General features: G+C 48.3%; 1 protein-coding gene across 1 annotated transcript in view; it reads right to left on the minus strand.

Moving 5' to 3' along the window:
* SHTN1 (shootin 1) overlaps positions 1–25,179 on the minus strand; it is a 110,105-nt gene that overhangs the window by 8,702 nt on the left and 76,224 nt on the right. Inside the window, exons 13-16 of the mRNA XM_075533594.1 lie at positions 20,164–20,273; positions 17,216–17,269; positions 11,659–11,779; positions 8,087–8,279 (exon numbers count right to left, since the gene is read on the minus strand). Coding sequence (XP_075389709.1) covers positions 8,087–8,279; positions 11,659–11,779; positions 17,216–17,269; positions 20,164–20,273 — 478 coding nt within the window. The remainder of the gene's footprint in view (positions 1–8,086; positions 8,280–11,658; positions 11,780–17,215; positions 17,270–20,163; positions 20,274–25,179) is intronic.

The following is a 25,179-nucleotide window of genomic DNA, read 5'->3' on the forward strand; positions in this document are numbered from 1 at the left end:
CTTGAGGAAATACCATGACACCGAGTTTCCCGGAGTCGGTGAAGAGTCTCAATTTCTACCTGGCGCCGGATTTCAAAGCTCAGATGCCCAGCTCTCTGAGCAGCACTTCCCAAACTCCGTTCTCAGCATTCACTTAACACTGGAAAGAGTGAAGGACAACTGGAGAGACCAATGATTAAAAACAACAAAACCTTCCTTTCATTCAAAACCTGAAAAGCAGTTAGACTGATTGCTTTATTTTAAAGAAATGCCCGGCTGAGTCACACTGACCAAGAGACATCTAAAATGTACCTTTGACCAACTAGTCTCTGGTCTTCAGTCCATTTCCAGCCCAATCCTGAGGAACTCAGACAAACATAGTCCATGTGCGGTCAAGTTACCTGGATTTAGTCACCCTAGATCTGGGAAGTAAATGAAAATTCTAGTAAAAATGGCTTGGTGGCAAATGGACATTTTCTATGGAAAGTCCTGTAATGGCTCCCAGTTTTTTTGTTTGTTTGTTTTTCACTACTTCTAGGGAAGAATAGGACCTCAGTTTTTCCTCCCCAAAACACAAAAGCAAGCTAACTGCCTGTCCGGTGTTTGAAAAAAAGGAATTTTCAAAGAGCTTGATAAAGCTTACAGTTTTAGGAGGTAGCGTGGAGCTGCATAAAGACATGAGAAATTAAGAGAAGTGGTTTCTAGAAGACTGTGGTCACCATGCCATCTAGCAGCCGTTCTCAACCTGTGGGTCACGACCCCTTTGGGGGGTGTCGAACAACGTTTTCACAGGGGTCGCCCGATTCATAACAGGAGCAAAATGACAGTGATGAAGTAGCAACGAAAATAATTCTATGGTTGGGGATCACGTGAGGCACTATATGAAAAGGTCGCGGCCTTAGGAAGGTTGAGAACCACTGGCCTTCAGGAATCTCTGAGCGGGAAGAAGAGGACACGAATCGTGCCAACAGATTCCAAATGGAACGCTCTCCCTGTCAGCGGGCTCTCCCTCTTGAAGGACGGCTTCCTAGAAGGCACCCAACAAAATCGAGAGACAAATAAATCATCTTTGAGCTTGACTGCTTTGTTTCATTGAAACTGCTGGAAGGGGACTCACCTTTCTGAAAAACAATCAAGAGGGAAACGAGCCCGAATGACCAAAGCTTCACAGAGACAGAGAGGGTCGGTTCTAGAGGAGACCTCTCCGAGAGGAAGAGCGAGAACCTAAGACCCCAAGACGCTCTGGGGCATCTGAATGCATGATGCAAAAGTCTCTTTCCATCTGGTCGCCTCCTCTTCCCTCCGCTGAATGGCCCTCTTCTCCCGGCTCTTTATCATAAAGATGTGCCAAAGCAGAGGGACCCACGAACACTTCAGGCAAACTCATAGGAGCTACCGGCAGTTGACCAGACATGACGCAGTCTCTATGAGCAGGCGCACCGCTAAGCCGACGCAACACTGAAGTTTCTTTGGGGCTCCCAAGAACCTGCTTTGAAAGCTAGACTCACAGACAGTGACCGACCTTCCTATGATACAGCCACGTAGTAAAACGCCTTTCTAATCCAGTGATCACTGCCAGGTAGTTTCAACGTGTGGAACTTCTGGGAGTAAACAGTTCCTTGACACGTTTGACATGTCCGTGAAAATAAAAAGGTGTGAATGAACGATGCAGAAGTCTAAGAGGAACTTAAAGGCTGGTGTTCTGACGGCTCGTTTTCCAGGTTGCTGTGGGAAGCACGCCTTTATAGGGAACATGTGGCGTGTAAACTACCAGAGCTATTTCTTTCTGACCGTCCTTTTCAGAATTCTTGGTGTTTCACTGGGAAACATTTGCTCCCTCCCCTGGGGGTGTAGAGAGAGACTCTTTCATTGTTTCGGGTAGCTGTGGGACTCTGGGGGTCAGAAAGAGACCCACCACCCATGGCACATCAAAACTCGACACCAAACTCACTGCCATCAAGTCGAGACCCACTCCCAGTGGCCCTAGAGGACAGGGTAGAACTTCCCTGGTGCGTTTCCAAGACTCCAACTGCTTACGGTCTTTCTCCCACAGAGCAGCTGGTTTCAAACCTCTGGCCTTGAGGACCGCAGCCCAGGGTCCAGAGAAGTAAGATCTGGGTGAACGGCAAAATCATTGCTGCTTTTAGTTGAAACCCGATGGTCATTTGCTTCTCTCCTGCTCATCAAGCTCTCGGTGATGGAGTCTATAGCTCAGGAAGCCCGGCACTGGCGACGTGTAGACCCGCGAGGGTTCCAGCAAAGCCTGACTCAGCAACTACTGCTTGGGAGTGTACTTTGGGGTATGCTGCCTACCTCCCTGAAAGTTGGTCTCACTCTCATTTGTAAACTGGGGTGTTGTTCACTGAACGAAGTAAAAGTTGCATTCAAAAACAACTGATTTAACACACATTGGTGAATCCCAGTCACCACCAAGTGTCGTGGAAGCAAGTTTGAAAATCATTTCCATATTCAAACTCACAACCAGCTCCATTGTCACAGCCTCTATTTACCAATTATAAATCCACCATATTGTCCCTGTACTTGAGCCCACAATGGCATTGACCTGTGTCGGTCACACTACGTGTTGGGTCATGTTGGGTTTTGTGTGTTACCTGATATGATCTGCCATGTTATTTTGGGGGGCCTGGGAATACTCCAATATTTTCCCGTATAAATTAGTGGTGACTGCGTGTTCCCGTTACGTCAGTTCTGCTTACACCACGTTTCACTGCAACACTGTACTTTTGGACAGCGGGGGACCCTCCAACATGTAAACATGAAAATGCCCCTAACACACAGTGCCCACAGACAGTTCAAAACTCCGAGGGGCAGCTTGATCCTGAGATACTGAACGTAGTTCCCTGGGAAGGAACCTTGTGACGCCCCTCCTTAATGGCTCACTGTGAAACAGACCCCGAACGCTAGCGCCACCTGTCACCTCGTTTTTTTTACTCCAAAAAAGTTTTTAAAAGCATTTTTTATGAGAGTGACGTGGTGAGTGTAACTACTGTATTTCTATGAAACGAACCCACTCGTGATGCAGACGTGTGTGTGTGTGGTGGCCATTTCAGCGGGTGTGTTATGCTGAGGACCTGATACTGCTCTGAAAGGTAACCTCGTTCTGCTTTGGATTGGTAAGTTCTGATGTTTTAAAAGATTAATTATTCCACATTTCTGGTTCTATGTGTTTTGCGGTAAATCGGGGTCAACAGATACATATATGACACATAATTAGCCTCGATGCTTCATCCTAGCTGTGAACATCTTTACCATATAACCACATGGACTAGGAATTGGGTGTACTACAGATAGGGACTCTAGAGTTTCCAATTTAAACACCCCAATTTTAGACGAGAAAAACACAAATAGACACCAAAAGAAAACAGAGGTTCAACGATTTGTCCCAGGTCACTAGGCCGACTCAACCTCTCAGATGCCTTGCATCTTAACCTTCAACCCTGACTTAGGTCCTAGATGACTCCTCAATGGCCCAAGCATGGTATCATTAATGTAAGATAGGAATTTAGCGAAATACTTTTCGTTTACTCTCTCTTTTATGTGACAGTCCTCATTTTTTACACGAGAAAACAGTCCTCAGCTAAAGAAGGTGCTTGGCCAAGGCCCTGAGGACAGTCACTGGCAAATCCAAGATGTGAAGGAACCTTGTTTGACTGTAGAGACCTGTTCTGAACAGAGCCCTCTGTTGCTTGCCCTTTGCACCTATGTGGAAAGGCCCTGGTTTCCCCAACTGTTCACACTGCCCTTGTCTCTACCCTCTCCTGTCTACAGACTCTTAATGATAAAAAGGCAAACTCTTCTTGTATTTCGGACCCCATGTAGCGCTTGGTTAGCCCACGTCCAGTTCAGCAGCTATCTGAAAGTAATACCATTGTTGTTGGATGCCATCGAATCGGTTCTGACTCATAGGGACCCGGTGCCCGAGTCCCGCGCCACCCTCACAGCCGTTCCCAGGCTTGAGCCCAAGATGGCAGCCACCGTGTCCGTCCATCTCCTCTTTCTCGCTGCCCCTCCACTTGACCTAGCATGATGCCCTCTCCTGACCACATGCCCAAAGTATATAAGAGAGTAAAATAGAAACTTAAAAAAATAATTATTATTGTGACTTACAATTGTCTGTGGTATACTGACCGTGCCGTTGGTTAACCCGAGTCGATGGATTTTTACCACATGTTAATGCTGTCAGATTGGTCTAGATTGATAGGAAGGGGTATGAAAGCAACACTGGGATTTATGTTTACTTCCTTTATCCTTAATGGCATGAAGGAAGACGCCCAGCATCATTTCTGCTTGAATTACAGCCAATCAGAATTAATGAAACTTCAACTCACTGGAAGTTGAAGATATTATGCTCAGTTGTGTATATCTGTTAAAAATAATTAGCAGGACACAGATTATTGAAGCTGTGGAAAGAGAACAATTAGGTTTCCTCCAGCCTTGATTATCTTCCCCTTTGCCATCTTTTTTCTTAAGCAAACGCCTTGCTTTGTGCAGGCTGGTGACAAGCAGACTCCTTTGAATTAAGCATCTCAACTAGGCCCTCACAGCACCTCAGCACTCGTGCCTACTCACACTCAGCACGTGGATCAGAACATCTCTGGCACCACAGGGTCTCAAACAACAGCGACTGCATTATTTGGATTACACGCTCATTTTCGGGAATGTATTCAAAGGGAAGAAACAGTAAGCTTGATGTTACGGAATTTCCTGTTAGCGTAGCTCCTGTTTCATTTTACCCTTTCCATTCAACATCCTTTTCAGTGGCTTCAAAAGCTTCCTGGTGAGGGTGTGGGTGTGGCTGGGGTCCCTCAGTAAGCAAGCACAGCCGAGTCTTTCATTTCTATCGGCAAATTCTGTTGTCTCTGCTAACCTTGTCTTTGGCAGGCACAGAGATGCCTACCACACACCGAACGGAATGTAAGCGACTCCTGAGCAGGTAAGATGTGCGATTGAACACACGAACAAGCCAACTAAATAACAGTAAACACAACCCCTCAGGTCTAGCTGGGGTACACCTGACTGTCGAGTAAGGTGGAGACGCTGGCTAAGGGGCCTTCTGAGGAGCCGAGGTGCTACCCTTGGAATGACACTAACCACGGGTTCATGGATCCCACGAACCCACCATGCGCCAGGTGTTGTTCCAGGTGTGTGAGAGACAGCCATGAGTGACTCTGATTACAAACCCCTCCCTGCCTGGAACTTTCTGCTAGCCAGGAGAGGCAGGTAATGAACAATAGCTACGATGGAGTCTGCCGTGGGCTGGAAGATGGTGGCGGCTGTGGGCACAGTGGAGTCGGGTCGCAGTGGCCATTTCAAGTAGGGGAGGCCTCATGGAGGTGACTTCTGAGCCAAGAACAGAGGGAGGGGCGGCACTAGGCTGTAAAGCCATGGGGTGAGTAAAACATGAGGCATAGGAGATCAGAAGAAGCAAAGGGAGGTGCCCTGGTGACGTAGTGGTGATACAAGGGGCTAAGATTTGCAAAGTCAGCAGTTCGAAGCCACCCGCTGCTCCCGAGGAAAAGGACTGAGTTCTCAACTGTCGCAGGCTGCTAAGTCTTGGCAATTCAAGGGGCAGCTCTACTCGGTCCTCAAGGGCCACTCTGGGTGAGTATGGACTCAATGGTGGTGAGAAGGGCTCATGGAGCTACAATGGTGGGGGGGGTGCTCCCCTGATAACTCAAGAGCGGGCACTTGGAACCCACCGACTGCCCCACGGTGGAATTTGGGACAGGCTGCTCTGTCTAAGACTGCAGGTTTGGAAACCCTGCTCTGTCCTCTCCGCTGGCTATGGGCTGGAACTGACCAGAGGGGAGAAGGTGGGTTACGATGGGAAGGTAGCCGGCCAAAGAGGCTACAGTGGAGCAGGAGGGAAGTCAGAGTGGCAGGTACCAGGTGTGTGTGCACATGTCCGGCAGCGGCATCGGTATTAGAGGCTAGTGTGGACGGAGCCCTCCCTTGACCTTGGAGCCTTACCAACAGGAGCTGAGAGGGATGCTCACCTGAAACACTAAGGTGGTGTCAGCGCCGGTCAAAATCAAAGCGCAGAGATGGTTTTAAAAAGCAAAGGAAGAACAATTGTTCCATTGAGCTGCTGACCCGACTTCAAAGGGCAGTGACAATGGAAGTGCAGGAGGTCAGCCAATGTGGTTACCTTCAGGGTGGCCTGCAACAGCAGGGCGGCCAATTTGCTAAGGCCAGTCGGACACAGCCCTGAAAGTACCCTCATCATTCCAGGCCACGACGCTGGTTTCACAGGCTCCAGAGAAACCACAGGAGTTCCAAACTGCCCTTAGTCATAGATGGATTAGGTTGAAACACAAATGAACGACGACGGCCAACTATCTGGGATGTGGCTAATTAAGACACACATTCTCGGGCTCATGTGGATAGTCTAATGGTGCTTCAGAAAGGCATTCCTATTTGCTAAATAGCTGTCCGTTGAAACTACATGGCGTTGGTTATTCTGGCGAGGACGCACATCAAGAACCAAGGGATGGCACATTAGGCTGCAGAGTTTCAAAGTTAATACAGCAGCATCAGGGATTTGCACTAGTGTGCCAAGGAGCTAAGTTAAAGTGAAACGTATCCCTTAAGCAGGCATTGAATAAGCACGGTGAAAAATAAATTGAAGCTTCACCTAGGCCTTGATGGCCTCTAGGGACTGTGTCTGTCAACACACGGAGCCTTTTCAGTGTCGATTCAACACACGCTCAGCAGACCTTGGGCCTGCAATTATTTCATTTCCTTTCTTGGAAATGTAATTTCCACTTACTTTCGGAGAATAAAAGGCAGACAAAAGGAAGAAGGAGTCACCGTATTTTCTGATTAAGATTATCCGTGTGAAATGGTCAAGGGAGGGAAAAATCTATACACACCATGCTGAAGCCTGTCTCAGGGACGAACCTGTCTCTCAAACTGCCTTGATGCCTGGCCACTGGTTCAAATGCAGGCAGACTGTGGATGTAAAATTAGGTGCTAAACAAACGGAATAGGAAAGCCAGTGGATGAACATAGATCACCTTCCTGTTAGAACTGTTCAAACAACTCTAGTCCAAAGGGGGGGGGGCGGTAAAAGGGACACAGAACTGTAAGAGAAAACATGCTTTTAAACAATGAAACCAGGTAAAACTGCAAGTTGGCCCGGAAGGCATTTCATTCCCAAAGGAGGTTGGGGTTGAGGGAGTTAACTGCACCCACAAGGAAAACGGCCGAAAATACCAGTGGGCAAAAATAGATCCAAATTGAATTTCAACTCCGTTTGCCCAGGTTTCACCCTTTCAGCCAAGAAAGCAAGGAGTGTGAGGCATGGAGAGTGGGAGACCTTTCTCTCCTGAGAGAACAGGAAATCAAAGGCTCAATTAGGCATGATTACAATATTCGCCTGATCTCATCCGTCTCACCGCTTCCTTTTATTCAAGTGCCAACCAACTGACATCCTGACGGGGGAACTAAACACAACTGTCATCGAACTTCAGAAGGGCGTGCCGTTGTTCGACAGCGTGTGGATCCTCCGCCGGATCTGGGGGAAACCCACACAGGGCTGCATCGACTCTGGCGATCCCAGGACCGCGGCGAGCACTGCGCGTCCAGCCCACTGAGGGAACTCTCCGGAACCAATGCTTGCTCGCTCGCGCCCTCAGGACTGAGCATTCTGAAGGCATATGTCCACCCAAGGGCCAGAATGGTAACGTGGCAAAAAATAGAGCCTTTGGGGTGGCCCAGGGAGGTCAGGTGTCTTCCGGGGCTGCTCATGAACCACTCATGACACGGGGTGATGTACACACTGGGTCCTGAGAGAATACCTATCAGCCAGCTCAAGGCTTTCGGTAGAAAAAGGACCTGATTATCAAACAGTTTAGGGAAAGGGATGCTGTTTGCACACGGTGCCTGTCATGCATCTGAATGAGACCTCTAGGCTGGGGGCCTGGAAGCCAACAGGGGGGGGGGGATCATGAACTGAATGGAAGAAAGTTATTTCCTGTCGAACCACATCAGTCTCTCCCAGGAGAGACAAACCAAAGCAACACACGTCAGTCATCACAGGTTCGTCTACACACTACTGAGAGAAGAGGCATCGTCATTTACTTACTGAAAGGCAACCTGGGAACTCGTGCATCCTTCCAATTTACGGGGCCCTTCACCTGGCTCAGGTGTCGGGGGGCACAGGCTGTTGAATTCTGCCTCCAGAGTGTTCTTGATCAAGGCTGTTTTTGTTACACTGGATTCAGAACCCAACACTGGCATGGATTTGGACTCTGAGGTGGCTAACATCCCGGTTGGACCTTAAAACCAAACACATACCTCAAGTTTAATGATTCGGCGTGATGCTTATTAATCTGAAAAAACAGATTAGCTGAAGAGACCAGGAGGTGAAAAGGCCAGATTGGTTAAGATCTTAAGAACATGCTGGAAAATGTTCCTACTGGACACTGGCTCCGCTTTGGCGGTCCTCTGACTTTTCAACGCGCCGGGACCATGCTGAGGAATTGTGTACAGACTTTTAAGAAGCCAGAGAACCCCAGGCCACGGCGCTCTCGCCCACTGGACTTAATAAAATTGAACCTGAAAAGCCCTGTCTTCTCACAGAGCAGGGCTTTCTGACAGCCGACTTGAGCCACTTGGGCCTCTTAAGAGTTAATTCCTCCCCCAAACCAGCTCGCTTCCCATTTTCAACAGAGCAGGAGAGATGTCAAAAGGCTCTTGACAAGGTCACGAAGGCTCCCGGAGCATCAAACAGCTTTGATAAACATGTTCATTTTAATGTGAGTGAGAAGTAAGTGGATTTACTTCCTCTGAAAATGTAGGCGCAGATTATCAAAATTCATTGGTAAGGAAAGTGGCTGTCTACCATATGGATTTTGATTAAAATCAAGCACCTGATAGGTCCTGTTAGGGAAATTACTGGCAGACCAATATAAAAATCCTGAGCCCTGGGGCTCAACACCATCACGACCCCTTCCCTCGAATGCCTGTCGCTGTGCAGAACGAGTGGACCCTGGGCAGCGTTCCTCCCGGCAGTGTCCTCACATGTCTCTCCTGAAGCTGCAGTAGAAATCCTCTCCAAAGGTTGTAGGCAATGAAGTCAAAAAGGTGCAAGTAAAACGGTAACTTTTAACCATGAAGCCAGAAGACAACCTTGCCAGGTGTCACCGAGGGGAGGACCACACGCGGCAGCTGTGTTACCCTTAAGCAGTCAGATCATCTCCCAAAACAACTCCACTATTGCGTTGGGCATCTCCTTCAGCTTGATTCTATGAGAAGACACACAGCGGTCACCTGTCATCTGGTGGAAAGTCCCAGCCTATAAAGCACTTGTGCCTGCCTTCCATGTCATTCATTTCATCCACACCATCGGGGAGAGCAAGTTTGTGACATTATTGTATATTCTAGTTGCAAAGGCCCTTCCCTCCATCTAGGTGAAGTCCCAGGCTGTGTGGGGAGGTGGGAAGAAGAGCAAGAAAGTTCTAGACAATCTACGTAAGTAAGACGTCTTATTGAAGATTTGCTTCCAATGAGCTCTATTCTGCCCTCGGAATCTTGTTGACTACGACACAAGACAACAATCTGTCCTTGTAGAGGAAGCAAGATCTGTGTGTGTCAGTTAGGTCGATGCCTGCTGCCGGCTCGGAAATGGAAACTGTATTAAAAGAGAGTAAGTGGGTGAGCTGAGCCAGAGCTTATTTTTCTTACATACCCAGAGAAATAGGAGGGAAATCATATTTAAGATTATTATTATTAAGGATCACTAGTGGATCCTGTATCAGATACCCAGCGTTCTTCCAGAGGCACTTGCCACTCTTCGACATGTCAGTGTGGTACAGACGACAAGGCTAGGTAGGTAAAACTAGGGAATGTTCGTTAGGCCTGTAGATAGATGTCTACAGAAAAAAGATGCTCCCGCGCCCTTGGAGGAGAAATCCTTTCTCCTGAGATCCATGTTCTATAAAGCTCAGGCTCCTCCCTTTGTCCTCCTGAAAGTATCCGCTCTCTTCATAGGAGACCACACATTTAAGACTTCCCAAGACCCTTTGCATGCAGAAGGCAAATCTTGAGGTTCAAGTGTGCCCAAGACACAAACCTACCAGTGCCTCTCTCTGTCCAACTCGTCCTTACTTTGTCTTCCCTGGGATTCTCACAACTGTCCCTATGCCATTCTATGATCTTTAAAGATCCACATGGCGTCTCTTTGAGTCTGATGCTAAGACATCTTTGTTACACCCCGAACAATGGTATTCCTCTTATTGGACAATGCTTGTTTCTTTCTTTTTCTTTTGCCTTGGCTACTAGAAAGCTCTTCAGAATATTCCTGCTCAATTCCATGCCAGCTGCCATGTTTCCCCTCTACCACATGATGAATACTTATCCAGTGGTTCTAGTGAGTATTTATCTTTGATTCTGACTTCTCTCAAATGATACACTGACTACGTAGAGATTAGTGGAATTTAATCAATAAAATAAGAGGCTGTTGTCCACCATGCCTATACATGTGTTCCTACTTTTCCCCACTCTTTGGAATATTCAAATTTCCACCAGGTATGTGTCTTCTTGGCTTTTCCCCGTTGGAACTACCTCCAGCACAGTGAGTGGGATAGCTCTTAGAACAAGTTCATGAGTAAGGATGGTTTGTTTTGATAAGGGGGAGGGGGAAGATATGCAAATTGATGACAACACACAAAATTTAAACTGCCATCGCCCACAATGGCAGCCACGACGTCCTAAATAATGAAGGCGGCAGCTTCTGAAGGAAGAAATGCGGCAAGATGACTCAAGAGCTGACTAGTTTACAAAAATCACCACGGAAGACAAGTGCTTAAAGCAACCTTAAAGGTCTCTGACGCCATGTGGCAGCGGTGGCTAACTTTCTAAAGGGAGGAATCCCGGTAGGATTTTAACCAGGGAACGCCCAAACCCAATGAAAAAGAAAGCCGCTGCATTTCCTGAAGGAGAAAACGGGCGACAGCTCTCAGGAATAGAAGCTTCCGGCTGCACAGTGACTGCCCTGCTTGGAGAGACGGCTGCGTGGAAAGGGGAGCGCGATGGCCCATGGCCGAGTCCTTAACGCTGCAGCAGCTCACGGGCTGCGCCAAGGTGTGGCAGACTGACGCTGGTCAGTAGACCGACGGAGCCGCCAAAATGACGGCAGGCTGAAGCTGCGGACCCCCATCTAAGAGACTCATCCCGCAAGCTGCTGGCTCAGTGAATCTGGAGTTCGTTTTTCCAGTCAGCCTCGACCCGGCCAGAAACATTTTTTTCTCAGCAAGCAAAACGAAAGTCACTTAAGGTGGAATGGCGGAGTCAGGATTCCAACTCCAGTCGCCTGGTTCCCAAACCTGCCCTCCGTGAGGTCAGAGTGCCCAGGCCCGCACTGAGAATCTTTACCCAAGGCATCTCACCGTAAGCAGCCCCGAGTCCCACAAGCCCAGTCACCCACAGATCAGCAACTCAACAAACCTACCAGCAGAGACAAATACTGGAGTGTTCTGACCCGCTTTCATCCCGCAGGACCCTGGCCCATCCCTTACTACTCACTCACATTAAAAATGTTTTTAAACAGCAGCAGCCTTTTTAGTCATTGTGAAAAGACAGTTACGCGTTACAAAGGGACTTCAAAGCAGAGGTTTCAGAGAAGAGGAGGAGGATGGAGAATTCAAACCAGCTTACTACTGCTGGCTGCTTCTGCCGTCACTTTCCTGCGGCGCAAAATCCTTTCTAACTCAGTTTCACTGTTTTCAGGGTCAAGGGATTTTAAGCTTCTGGAGCTAGTGGACTTGTTAAGTGTCCCCTAAAGTGAAAACAAAACAAAAACAAACACAAAAAGGTTAATGTCTTAACACAATATGCAAATAATAAATACTTAAATAAATAAAAATCAAACCACCAACACATTACCAGAATTTAAATGGAACAAATGAAATAAATTAGGTACATATATATGTATATATACACACACACATATATGTAAGTCTACATATATACATGTGCGTCTACTTGGCAACATTCAGTGTAGGACCATTCAAGACCATGAGACTAATGACATAAATGCTAGGTCTCATAACGAAAGAACAGCACAGAAACACGTCTTCATGAGCTCGCTACATGAATTTCCGTGGTGGCAGTAAGGCACCTGCACGGTGACGGCTCAGATTTGGATGTGTGCTGATCTCGGGGAGAAGAGAAGAGATCTGTAAGACTCACCTGGGAAGGACATCTGGATGGCCGCCGTGTACTACTGCACAGCGACATGGTGCCCTGGGCATCCATGGCCGTCAGTGTGAGAGAGGAAGGGTTATGATCATACAGGACAGTGAGGAGGAGCCCCTCGTCCACGTTCCTCACAGACAGCATCCCTGAGGGCGCCGTGCCTAAGTGCCCGGTGGCTAAACCCACCAGCTGCTCCTCAGAAGCAGACTTGACCCCGGGCGGCTTCCGTAGAAATGGAACCCCCGTGGAGCCGTTCCACTTGGTTCCAGTTGGAACTGACCCAAGGGCAATGAGCTGGTTTTTGGTTATGAGTTCTTTAGAGGAGTCCAGGGCCCAGAAGAGACTGAAGGAAGCAAGAGATGCCACAAGCTGTATGCCTACCAGAAAAGACACTCGCTTCCAAGAAGGCAGATAAATGTTCTTGCAGTGGTTTGCTGTCTTGCTCCCCTGGGAAGTGAGCTGGGAAGGAAGAGCTGTGACTTCCCCATCCCTATGTCCAGCCAAGTATTTGTAGGGAACACAAGGTGAAATACTTCCCAGCTGGATGGAAGGAGGAACACCACATCATCACAAGCGGGCCCTTTATCGAGTCTAAGAAATGGCCCTCCCTCGACTGAGCCATAGGCTTAAGAACGAAACGGAGGAGAACCCCAATCCTGCGAGCGTAGCTAATCGGAACCTAAACTCTGGTATCATCTGCCAATCTTCAAGCCAGAGTTAGAAGGTAGTTTTTGTCCAGAGCTAGCCACCAATGACTAACAACGTCACTAAGGGTTTGCCTTAATGCCGGTCTTTCTCCTCCTGTCAGCCTCTGGAAGGATTCTCAAAATTCCACTGCCTACAAACATTAATCCATCTTTCTTCTTCAGCCTATAAAGTAAAAAAGGAGTTGCTTGGGGGTTGAATCAGGTAATTTACAAATCCCAAATGATACAGGTTAAGATGTCATTTGGTTTAGAGAGTGTTTTTGATTTTAGTTATTTCAACTGCATGCAATTATAGAAAAGCAACCTGTTGTCAGGGGAGAAACTGCTGGCAAGCTGGGGACAACATAATCTTTTGGAGTCTGCTGCCTACAAACTGCTGTGTGAATGGCTTGGGTAATTCTGGGTTTGCATCAAGCACAGTTATTGTCTCTTTCCCGGGGATGCACCTTCGTACTGTTCCTTTATTGCAAAGATCCTTAAAACAAATGCAAAAGGAGACCGCGGCACTTGTCATCCTCACTCACTGGCATCGAGTCACTGCTAACCCACAGCAACCGCACAGAGGAGGGTGGAACCAGACTGTACCTTTTTACAGGAGTTAAAAGCCGTCTTTCTCCCAAAAAGCAGTTGGTGGTTTTGAACTGCTGACCTCATGGTTAGCAGCTAACAGGAAGCCATGATGTTACCAGGGCTCCTTCAAGTGACATTAGAAGAGCATATGTTACCATTTAAAAACAACACAGGTGAGCTGGTCTACTTAGCAGTTAACAATGAAGGCAGTTAAGACAACTGCTCACGGAACAGTCATTCACACGGCAAGGCATGGTTGGCACTGACAACATAAAGCAAACACAGCTAACGCCACCTTCTAGGCACTTGAAGGGAGCCCTGGTGGTGGAATGGTTATGCACTGGGCTGCCCACTGCAAGGTCGGTGGTTTGAAACCACCAGCCCCTCTGTGGGAGAAAGATGAGGCTTATGACTCCAGTAAAAGGGTTACAGTTTTGGAAACTCACAAGGGCAATTCTACCCTTTCCTGGAGGGTCACTATGAGGTTGTTGTTTTTTGTTTGTTTGGGTTTTTTTTTCAGTTGTATTCACTTGAAAAATGAACCAAAACAACTCATCCCAAATAATGTGCTTATAATGTTCAAAACCCGCATCAGCTGCATTATCTGTGAATAGAGATTTGAAAACTTTCTGGCCATGACTCTTAGAATTACTCATAATTCTTAGGATTTTCCCTGGTGGTGGAGTGGTTATGCATTGTGCTGCTAACTGCAAAGTCAGCAGTTCAAAACCACCAGCTGCTGTGTGCGAGAGCGACGTGGCTTTCTACTCCTGTAATAAGTTATAGTCTCGGCAAACCCGCAGGGGTAATTCCACTCTGTCCTACAGGGTCACTAAGAGTCGGAATCGACTTGATGCTAGTTTGTTTGTACCCAATGGCTGCAGTTAATTCCAAGAAGTGTGCGTGTGTGTGTGTGTTGTGTACACACAGATACATACATAGACACGTGTTCCTCCCAAGGACATCTTTTATTAGTTTAGCTTTCACTATGTTCTCTATTTTTCATGTACACGGTAGCACCATTTCCCCAAATCCTTGACTACCATGAGCTGTGCTCCGGTCACACCCGGAAGGGCAGGAATCTTTCCACAGTCTCAGCCTTGCACCCCCAAACCTCTGTGCAGCTACCGACTGATGTGGCTGATTCCGTTCCCTCTACATTGAGAGGCAACAATGGAAGAACGCTTTCGGTGTGACTCACTTGAAATGATCCAGGAGCCCGGCTAACACAGCATCAAGATCATCTTTACGTATCTATTGACATTCGGACTACAGAACTTGAGAATCAGAAATCGCCTTAGAAACCACGTGGCACACACAGTCCCAAGGAGCCTAGGTGGCACAACAATGGAGCGAGGGACTCAAGTAAGCATGGGCACAGTTGGCTGTTCAAACCCACTAGCCCCAGGACAAGAGGCTGTCTGTTCTGGTGAAGACACATGTTCCAAGCCCAGAAGCTGGTCTGCTCTGCCCTGCAGGGTTAGCACGAGCCAGAACAGACTTAGCTAGCTTTACAAAGGAGAAAATCCAAACTCGGTGAGCCTCAGAACCTGCACTTTGTCCCACGAGTCTGCAATAGGGCTGGCTGGATCTCATATTTAGATCTTCTCTTGCTCTTTTCGACACTGGGTCACGGAGATCATTTCAAGGTCTTACTTTCCATGTCAGTTAACTGGTCCTCATAATGACCAACCTGTGTGACGTGGAAAAATTAACCTCTCCAAACAGAGTGAGGTTACCCAACGCGCCCTAACCAGTGAGTCTCTACCCATGGGCCAATTCTCAGAGGCAGGTCCGATCTTCAATTGTGAATCGACTGCATAGCCCAGGGCCCATTCTATACCCACCATCCCTGCTTCCGGGTCTCTGCGCCACAGTGGACGTGAACCAGGGCCACTCGGTTCAACATGCAGAGACACCGGCTTTCTGCATCACAGGATGCAATGTGCACGCGTGCCACATTCCTGCCTTCATGCTTGTTTCCCATGTGACACGACCCTTACGGCTGGCGTGGTGCGCTTTCCTGCGTGTGAAGTAGACCTTGGCCAACAGCACCTATAAAGCCCCGTGTGGTTGGTAGGCAGAAGCCGGGATTCCTTTCCGTGTTACAAGGATTTATGTGGAGGATGTTCTTGGCCAAGTGACTGAGACGTGGTTACAGTGTCTCTTCAAGGAGACTGCTATGGGCCAACTGGCAAAGGGAAGTTCGAGAGGGCCCGCGGAGCTCGGAAGCAGTTCTTCCCGTAGAGGAATGTCAGAATAATGCATGCATTCCAAAGGAGGCAAACAACAAATACAGGGCAGGGAGAGGGGGCCAATTTACCGAGAGATGGGTTGGTTGTTTTAAAATTCATAATTTCTCCATTATCTCGCAACGTCTCTCCTTGAAGCAGCACGAAATTATAGCGAATTCAAACTCTAAGGGCAAAGCCGTAATTCAGCGCACTTGTTAGCAGCCCGTATTACACACTGTCACCTGGCTCTCACACGGCCAGCTGAATGTTCAAAGAAAGCGACATTTCAGAAAAGTCCACATGCTGGATGTGTCTTTCACTGATGACCCACAACTCTATCTGGGGATGGAGGTGGGCGGGGGGGTGTCCAACCCAGGGGCCTCACACCGGCCTGGAAATGACCCATGCTAGCTAATGTCACACGCCTCACCAAAAAGCTCACACTAGGGGTGAGTGAATGAAATGTTTGACCAAATATAGCAAGCTATTTTTTTAAGCTGTTAATTGTGTCCGGCCCTCGAATGATGTTATAAAGATCCACTTGACCCTTTCTAGGAAATAGGGCTCCCCACCCCTAGCCTAGGGCTTCATTCCCAGAGTCTGAGCAGCATCTCCCTGAAAGCGGAACTGCCACTGTAATTTGGGGACAACTGAAGGAGCTGAACTAAGGCAGCGCGTACCACACGCTGAGTAGCAGCACCTCTGACTGAAGACCCCGTTAGATAACAACGACAGGGCTTTCTCCGGACTTTAGCACCCTGTTCTCAGGTAGAGCCCCACTGCTAGCCAGTGATACACCTCTCTTCAGTGCTAATCCCACACACCTAAAACAAAAGCCAACTCATTAAGCCATCCTGAGTTAAGTCTCAGAATGTTTGCTTGACGAAAGTAATTTGTTTACGGCAATTATGTGGATGTCTACAAGCAATGCATAATTAGCACAGTCACAACAAACATGGGTGTATTTAGTCCTCTACCTCCATCCGCCCCCGCGCTGGATGACTTACTGTGCGTAATAACTGCTATTGGGGCTCTAGCAGGAGCCGAGACCAGAGCGCACAGGCGCGGAAGCATTTCCTAAGGGAGGCGCCGGTCCCTGAAGGCAGCCGTCCCAGAGGTCCGGTCGCCATTGAATCTCATGGGCAGACGCTCACACTTGGGAAAGCAGGAGGGTGACTAGAGGTGGGTACTGGGTTCTCCAAGTGGGCACTGCCTTTGGAAGAAGACATGGCTACTGCAAAGAGCAGAGCTTGAACTTGGGGCTGGTGGCACACTCTTTGTTGTTTTAAACTTATGGCTGAGAACGTGAGAGTAGAAGGGGCCCAGGGTTACCGGACGCACTGTCAACCCCGGTGGGTGCAGAGGTCTGTAAAACAGTCCAGTAAAGTGTTTACTGCAAGGCTTCGTGGAAACAAAGCATATTCCCGACAAGGAGTGACACAACCAGTCGGGAACATTTCCCCACGACTTCCCTCTTAACGACGGTGAGCGGAGATGCGTTCTTACCAAGATCCCTTTCAGTTCATCCACTGCACTCTCGGAGCCTCCGGCAGATTCTGGCTACAATTGTAAAAAGGAAAAAGAGAAGGGAAATTAATTGAACCATTCCGCTTGAAAGGATCCAACAAAGGTGGCTAGGTGGCCACGTGTGGGTACTGGGGCCGGTGGCAGGTGGTACCGTGTGCTTTGGGAAACTAGGTCCGTGTCTCGTGGTCACAGCGCAGCAGTTCAATAGCGAATTCGCCATTACCGTCAGGTCCACAGGATGCAAAGCGGACGCCAAGGCCAACGTCTTTTTGGGATCACCGGGTTATCAGCACAGATCGCAAGGAGCGGGTAGGGTCCAGATCGCAAAGAGATCTAATTCCAAATCGTTCGCAACTTTTTACACTGAGCTTTTCTCCACTGGAGTTGCTGGACGCAGACCAGCCAGCTAGGGGCAGAGAGGTGGCAGGGGGGAGCGGAAAGCGAGCAAGGAGCAGGAAACCTCTTTCAGCTCTGTGAAGGGCAAGGCCAGAGAACTGGCCTGTCCTGCTGAAGCACTTTCACCATTGGGCAGAGTCAGAGCCAGGAGCCCTGGAGAACCTTGTTCACCTACAGGAGAAGGGCAGTCTAAGGCTATAGAAGGTGTGCGGTCCAATGCCGCTATCTTATGCACGAGGGAGTGCGGCCTCTTAAAGATGACCTGTCGTGGCCACCAGACAGTTTTCTTTTGGTCCCAGAACAGAGGAATCTGAAATAAGGCTGTGGGTTCTATTTGCCTGCCTGCCTGATCACCCCTGAGTATCTAACGGTCTCATGCGATTTCTCAACAGGCCGAAGAATAACTTGGCCTAAGGCCCTCCTAAGAAAACCTAGAATGACCTCTGCCCTGCCCTGCACCACTTCTTTTGATAAAAGGCAGAGGGGAAGAGAAATCTCCAGAGACACAGTGAAGGGAGCCTCCCCAACTTCGTAATCCTGAAGCAGTCGTCAGGCGATTTCTCCCCATCAAGAACAGTGTTTAACCCCTCCCTCTCAATAGGCAACAAAAGAATACGTTCCCATTTCAATGTTTTAAAATACACACACACAGGGAGAGAGAGGTTTGCTGCTCGTGTCAACTTAGACGAAAGCATTACACTTTGATAGCGCAGGTGCTCTGTGAAGTAGACAAGCCACCGGTGCCGGTTCTAAGCTGTGGGACACTTCAGGTTAACCCCACCAGCAGCAGCAGCAACAAGGAACTGAGAGAAAGGAAAAAAGAACATCGTTCCACTAGTATCTTCAAGGTAGGCTGGACTTCTGCAGGTAAAACGTGTGGGTAGCAACCGATGCCCTGCCGAAAGGCATACTCCACAGTCTGCCATGCCACCCAAGCAGCCCTCGGGGGCCCGGACTGTTGGCTTTCCTATCCTGTGCCATTTCCAGGAAGCAAGGAGGGTCAGGGCGGGGAGGCAGTGTGCACTCAGCATGCAAGGACCGTGTGCGCACAGGTGTGCCGACCGGGTGTAGGGAGGCTAATGATTACCCGAGAAAAACCCAGTGGTCCGCAGATCCTTGTTCGGTTGCTTTCCAGATGTGGGAATGGACATTAAAGACTAGGTAACTGTCGGAAGAGTCATGGGAAGAGAGAAACAGGACAGAGTGATATGCTGAAAAATGAAAGCCAGCACAGACCATCGAGTGCCTCACGAGTTAAGAAATTTTCAACATTTCCTTTTTCCCCCTAAGCGAATTTCCCGGTTCTGGATGGCACTGCCACATGCTCCAGTAATAGGTGGGCTTTGCTTATTCTTTCCCGAATGGGCGTGACATGCGAGTCTTAAAAGCAGGCTCTTTGCAGAGGTTCTGTTTAGAAGCTGTGTGTTCAAAGGCTCTTCCATCCTTTTTTTCTACGCGGCCCTGATGACAACCCTGTAATACAGGGCCGTGATGCCCATTTTATGGGGACACAGTCTGGGGGGCTGAGTGGTGTGGTTGCCAGGGCCCGCCCGCCAACATCACTGCTCCTAACCCACCCACCAGCCAGACGCCAGCCTTCAAACAGCTTTGCCAGGTGGGCCCAGAGACGCAGTGCCACCCCTTACTGAGAAACCTGCTCCCAGATGGCTGGCCCCGAACTACTCTACATGGTTAACCGCAACTTCCATTCTACTCCCTGCAATCGACTCTTGCAGCTCTGAAGGACCCTCTCCCCTCCCTTTCCATCCCCAACTCCATGCAAGCCCCCTCCACGGCCACTCTGCACACCTGCCTGCCTATCACAAAGCGCAGCTCTTAGGGTTAGAGGAACTGGCACTGCACAGGCCTGCGATGTGGGGCCACTCGAGCGGTTGAAGAAGAGGGGCCACCATGAGATTAACAGAAACGAGGAAAAGAACCAGTCTGCTGACACTGATTAAGGGTAGGCAGCGGGGCGTGGGACAGGGTGACGATAGACACACATTCTTCGAGCAAGATGTACAAAACTCGGCTTTGGGGACTATTTAAATGGGGCACATGCAGAAAAGGGAAGACTAAGCTGGAGCTGCGGAGCCGCAATAGATCCTGGAGACCCCACTGGGGTCTAATTTAGGGCAGTTGAGGCAACTGTCTCTGGATGATTCTCCTTGAAATGACCTAGAGCAGGGGTCCTCAAACTACGGCCTGCGGGCCACATGCGGCCCACCAGGTGTTTTTGCCTCGTTTTGTATTTTACTTCAACATAAGATACGTGCAGTGTGCACAGGAATTTGTTCATCGTTTTTTTTGAAACTGTAGTCCGGACCTCCAACGGGTTTGAGGGACAGTGAACTGGCCCCCCGTTTAAAAAGTTTGAGGACCCCTGATTTACAGGTAGACTGATGATAAGTCACTGTTGACAATCAGTTTGGATGTAGATTTCATCAAAATTCTAATTCATACATTTAAAAAAAATCACACCAAAGAAACAGCAAGGAACACAGGAGAAGGCACCCAACCACGCGCCATACCTTTTCCTTCGGTCGGGTGGTCTGATTAACCGGGCGAAGATGAACTCCCTTCTTAATCCTATCCATCATCTCTTCAACCGCTTGCCTCTTCAGATCGGTGACTTCCTCAGCTATTCGGAGAAGACACACACCTGTTATCAGCTCTTGTAAAACAAGGCTTTTAAATTGTGCCCTAGCGTTGTTGACTTGGAATGCTGGCACGCTAGGAGTACCCACAGGCCTTTCCCGAGCCCGAGTCCAAGAGGTCACCAAGGTTAGTGGAGCTCTCAGGTAGCAGCGGGGTTGCTGTTGTTGATGTTGCTTTGCTTTCAAATAAAATATCTGACCAGAAACCCAGCTATCAAAAGTTCAGATCACATTTATAGCCTAGGGGTCAATACTGCCTCGGCTATACTAACTATATAATTAAATTAAAACATTAAATTAAGACATTAAATAATTAAAACAAATTTGGTCTGCTAGTCAGACTGTATAGGCCTTTCAGAGCTTTACAAACTCAATGTTGTGCCTTGTCCCAATCAATCATCCATCTTTGCCTCACAGACGGCTTTCTATCTTACAGTAAGTGCATCCTATGTCAATGAAGGAGTCCCCGGAAGGAGGAGCCATCAAAACATCTGTTTAAAGAAAGAAAGAAAAAGAGGGAAACATAGCTTTTCCTCATGGGAAGAAGTCTACAGTCACAAGATGTACAGCAAAGAGGTGAAACCTCTTGTTAAATGACCACCTTTAGTTCAGGAATCACACGAAACACTTAAGTAGATCTTTCCCGAATCCCTTTGAACCACCCAGGTTTCAAGGAAACATGCATCTGGAAATGACTGCACAATGAAGTAAACCCGGGGAAAAAGGAACTCGATGGACTAACATTTGTGTTATTTAACTCCCAAACAATAACGCTTTTGAGAGGCGTCCGAAATGGATGGCTGAACTGAGGGAGCTTCAACCTGCTGAGCAGCATCGTGAGAGCTGTCTCTCTCTGCAGACCAGCTTGACCGAAAAGCGAAGGATTATTCTGGAATACTTATCCACACTGTGCAGATCTACATCTTAACTCACCAACTCCTGCGTCTCCATGGAGTCAATTCCAACTCGTGGCAGCCGAGGTGTTACCGAACAGAATCCTCCATCAGGATTTCTTGGCTGATGTCATTATAGAAGCAGACTCCAGCACCTTTCTCCCATGGTGCCAGCGGGCAGGTTCAAGCTGCCAATCTTCAGGTGAGCAGACAAGTGCCAGCCACGTGTGCCATGCCTCCCAGAGCCCTTAGGTCTTGTGTTTCCCTGAATCTAATTCACTCAGCCTTCATGTTTAGGTTTACAATTCTCATAAAGACCTTCCGTGAGCATCTGCAGTGGACTCCACGTCATCTGGCATATGGTGGACATTCAAGTACCTACCACGCGACTGACTTCTTGCAAAAATCGGACTTTAAATGGCTATTACTATTTTTACTATTTGAGCAAGCATGATGAAACTCCAAAAGGCTGGCTTCTGAAACGGAAGGTGTGGCAGTTACATAATCTCCTGTCAACTTGCCAAGGGGTGGGGTCTAGCCTATCAATCAGGTCGCAGCTTGATGATGTCATTTGGAAGCATGATGGAGAAAAATAGCTGACTGGAGACCAGAGACACACTCTCCCTCTTCTTTGGCTTCCTGTTGACAAGCCTAAGCTGACAGAGCCAGAGCCCTCGAGCTGGAGGAGCCTCATAGAGACCCACATTAGTGCTGAAATGCCTCTACCTCCACTGGGTCCACAAAACTTTCCCCCACTGGCTTATGATCTCCCTGCACTCAGAATCAGTGCATGTATGCATGAGTCTAAAAAGGAATTTATCTGGACTGGGCTGGGATGATTTATTTCTGTACAATTGCTCTTTGATATGAAGCTGGCTCTTACACACATATGAATGTCTCTGGATTTGTTTCTCTAGTCAACCCAGACTAACACAGAAGGAATCCCAATTACAGCATCAAGCTAGTTAGCAGGAGTCTCAAGCTTCCTGCTAAGGTCACTTAAACCATAGCTTCCTCTCTCCTGCTGCGCGGTCAGACTTCATTCTAATCCTGGGTGGTCATTCCTCTTATTTGAATGCTCATCCGATAAGCACGGCAGCCCCACAGTGATGGGGTCACCACGACATTCACTGACCATGTTGTCAATGTCATTGTTAGGTGCCAGCAAGCCCATTCCGATGCCTAACGACAGAGAAAAGCACCGCCCAGCCCTGTGCCATCCTCCCAGTTGGCGCCCATGGCTGTAGCACAGTGTCAATCCATTTCGGGATTCTTCCTCCTTTTTGCTCTCCTTCCACCTTACCAAGCCGACGTCCTTCTCTAGAGACCGGTCTCTCCGGACAGCATGTCCGCAGACCGTGAGATAAAGGCTCGCCATCCTCACTTGGGGCCGTACTTCTGCCAAGACGGCTTTGTCTGTGCTTTCGGCAGTCTGTGGCGTTGCCAGTATTGCCCACTAGCACTGCAGTCCAAACACAGCCATGCTTCTTCCTTCACTCTCCACGCAACCACGGTTGTTGATACCAACTGAGAGAGTTAATGTTCATTGTGCCAACATGGCCAAAGAACACATGTGGGATTAACTGAAGGGCGGAGAGATAAATGGCTCGGCGAGCTTCGCCTTCTTGTCTCTTGCTCTTTGATCATAGGACCAGTGTGCGGCTGCCTTGCTTGTTCTCTACCTCAATTTGCAAGCTACACTACCCGTGGGACACCTAACCTGTGGACTGTGTTGCTGTAATTTGAGGTTCCTTTAAGACCTGCTTCGCCATACCATTGGAATTTATATCTCTTGAGCTAGGGACTGTCAGACCCTGTCATCTGGCTGAAAGTTGGTGACCTACCTGCCTTGCTGTTTGCTGCCTGTGCCCAGATAACCTGAATTGCTCTACAGAGAACTACCTGGCCACCCTCAAGACTTGAAGGACTGCCAGTGTCTCACAACTGTCTCACGGGAGTGAGTTGCACTGAACCATTTGTACTGCTTTATAGATTGTTTATTTCTTATTATATCTATATTTATATATATATATATATTAGCATTCTGGTTTTGTTTCTCTAGAGAACCCTGTCTTACATACCGACCCTAATTTCAACTGCTGCTAGTCACTGAAATGCTTGGAATAAAAACTTCTCACCTCAAATCACATTTTTCAGACCCAGGGGGTCAAAAAGCCAAGCAATGGGCACCAAAGCAGAAACTCGTACCACACCAGGAAAAGAGGAACACACAGTGACAGGCTGACTGACCATGCGCCCCGGACCATGGCTGCTTCTGCAGACCACTCACACGCACCGAGTAGGGCAATTACGATGGGGAGCAATTCACTCATTCACTCACTGACTCACTGACATCTGAACACTCCTCTGCACTACCAAGTGCCTTTGCTGACCCTGCCCACAATCCAGGGGAAACAAAACCCAGACCTGCCACTCCAGCACCTGATATGGGGATGGATTTTATTCGTGGGAATTGAAAAAGGGGGGAGAAAAAATATCTCCAGAAAACATTTAATTTTCAGAAAAGCTGCCATTTTGAGTGCGACCGAGAAGAGCCGAATGGTAAGAGGAACACCGCCTACAAACAGATTAGCGCTCTGTAAGGAGCGAGCGAAACCCAGTGAAAGGCACCGCACAAAAACTAATTAAGGCAGACAGATGGAGAATTATGGTCAACACCACTCAAATCTGCGCCGGCATCTAACATAGCAGGAGTTTAAAGTAGTCTTTGTACTTGCTTGCCAGAATCATCGGGATAATTCGGAGAAGTGCCACTATCTGTATTGTGTACAGATTATAAACCAGGCTTTAATTTCTCAGCCTTTTTCAAATGTAAACGCTTAATTGGCTTTAAGGAAAAGAAATCACTCTCATCAGCTTCCCCACTCAGGCACAATACAAGGGCGAGGTTAGCTCCATGAGCCTTCTCGCTCCCCTTCCCTCTCTCCCCGACCCTGTTTTTGAACTAGCAAAAAGCAATTCTCTGTGGACTTCCCAACTATTAAGCTGTTCTAATAAATCGGCAAGAATCGCCTACAGAGAGCTCATGGCATGTTTTGTAATTCTTTCTGCAATCACGCAGTTAGTAATTGTCTCACAAAAGCATGTAATCAGCGGGACAATGGAAATATGCAGGATACTGGAGATTAAAGAAAAGGGACAAACGAAGACAACAGGTCTAATGTTACTGAACTGCCACACGAAAATAAAATCAAATGTTCTTTGAGTTGGAGCTTCAAGGCCAGCCTTGGATCAGAAAGCTACATGAAATTAATTGAGGCTTTAACTGAAATTTTAAGACCCACTTGAAAAATAAGTTTCCTTTTAAAAGAGAAGAATAAATAAATAAAAGGAGCCATAGATGCAACATCCTCTTGTGCCCAGAAAAAAAAAAGGGGGGGGGGAGGCTTTTGTTTGACCTGGAAGAAACGAAAAAGGAATTTCAAAATTCCACAGGGATTTAGACTCTTGCCCGAATATTCTTCACAAGGCGCTGAAGAATGTGGTTTCTCGTGATGATGTCGAAGATGTCTCCTCCGGTCAGCTCTGGCGTCACACTTTGATGCGGTACTGACGTCAAAAGGTTCAGGAAATTCCCTACCACACGGCAAATGCCCACAGAAGGGGGGGCTCCCTCTCCTGCAGGGGATGAAAGGTGCCTTTTCTTCTTGATTTCCTTATTTTATTTTTGAGTTAGCACCGGGAGTCCTTTGTGGTATGTGCTGGGTACGACTCACCACACTGCCCATGTTGTGAGAAACAAGGATGCTCACAGGTGGCTATGAAGCCGTGCCTAGGACCACCGCCTCCAGTCACTAGCTGAGCAAGGCGAGTCACAGCGGTCAGCAAAGATGGGCAAACGCAGGGCCTCCGTGTGCGCGCAGCAGCTGGCCGGCCCCCGAGCCCCAGCACTGGCTCCCCGAAGGCCCAGGTGTCCAGTCTTAGCAGTTCCCCGTCCAAGTTTGAAGTGGCTGCTGACAATCAGGCCTTCAAACGG

This window comes from Tenrec ecaudatus, chromosome 16 (genome assembly GCF_050624435.1).
Source record: "Tenrec ecaudatus isolate mTenEca1 chromosome 16, mTenEca1.hap1, whole genome shotgun sequence".
In the NCBI taxonomy this organism is placed as follows: domain Eukaryota; kingdom Metazoa; phylum Chordata; class Mammalia; order Afrosoricida; family Tenrecidae; genus Tenrec; species Tenrec ecaudatus.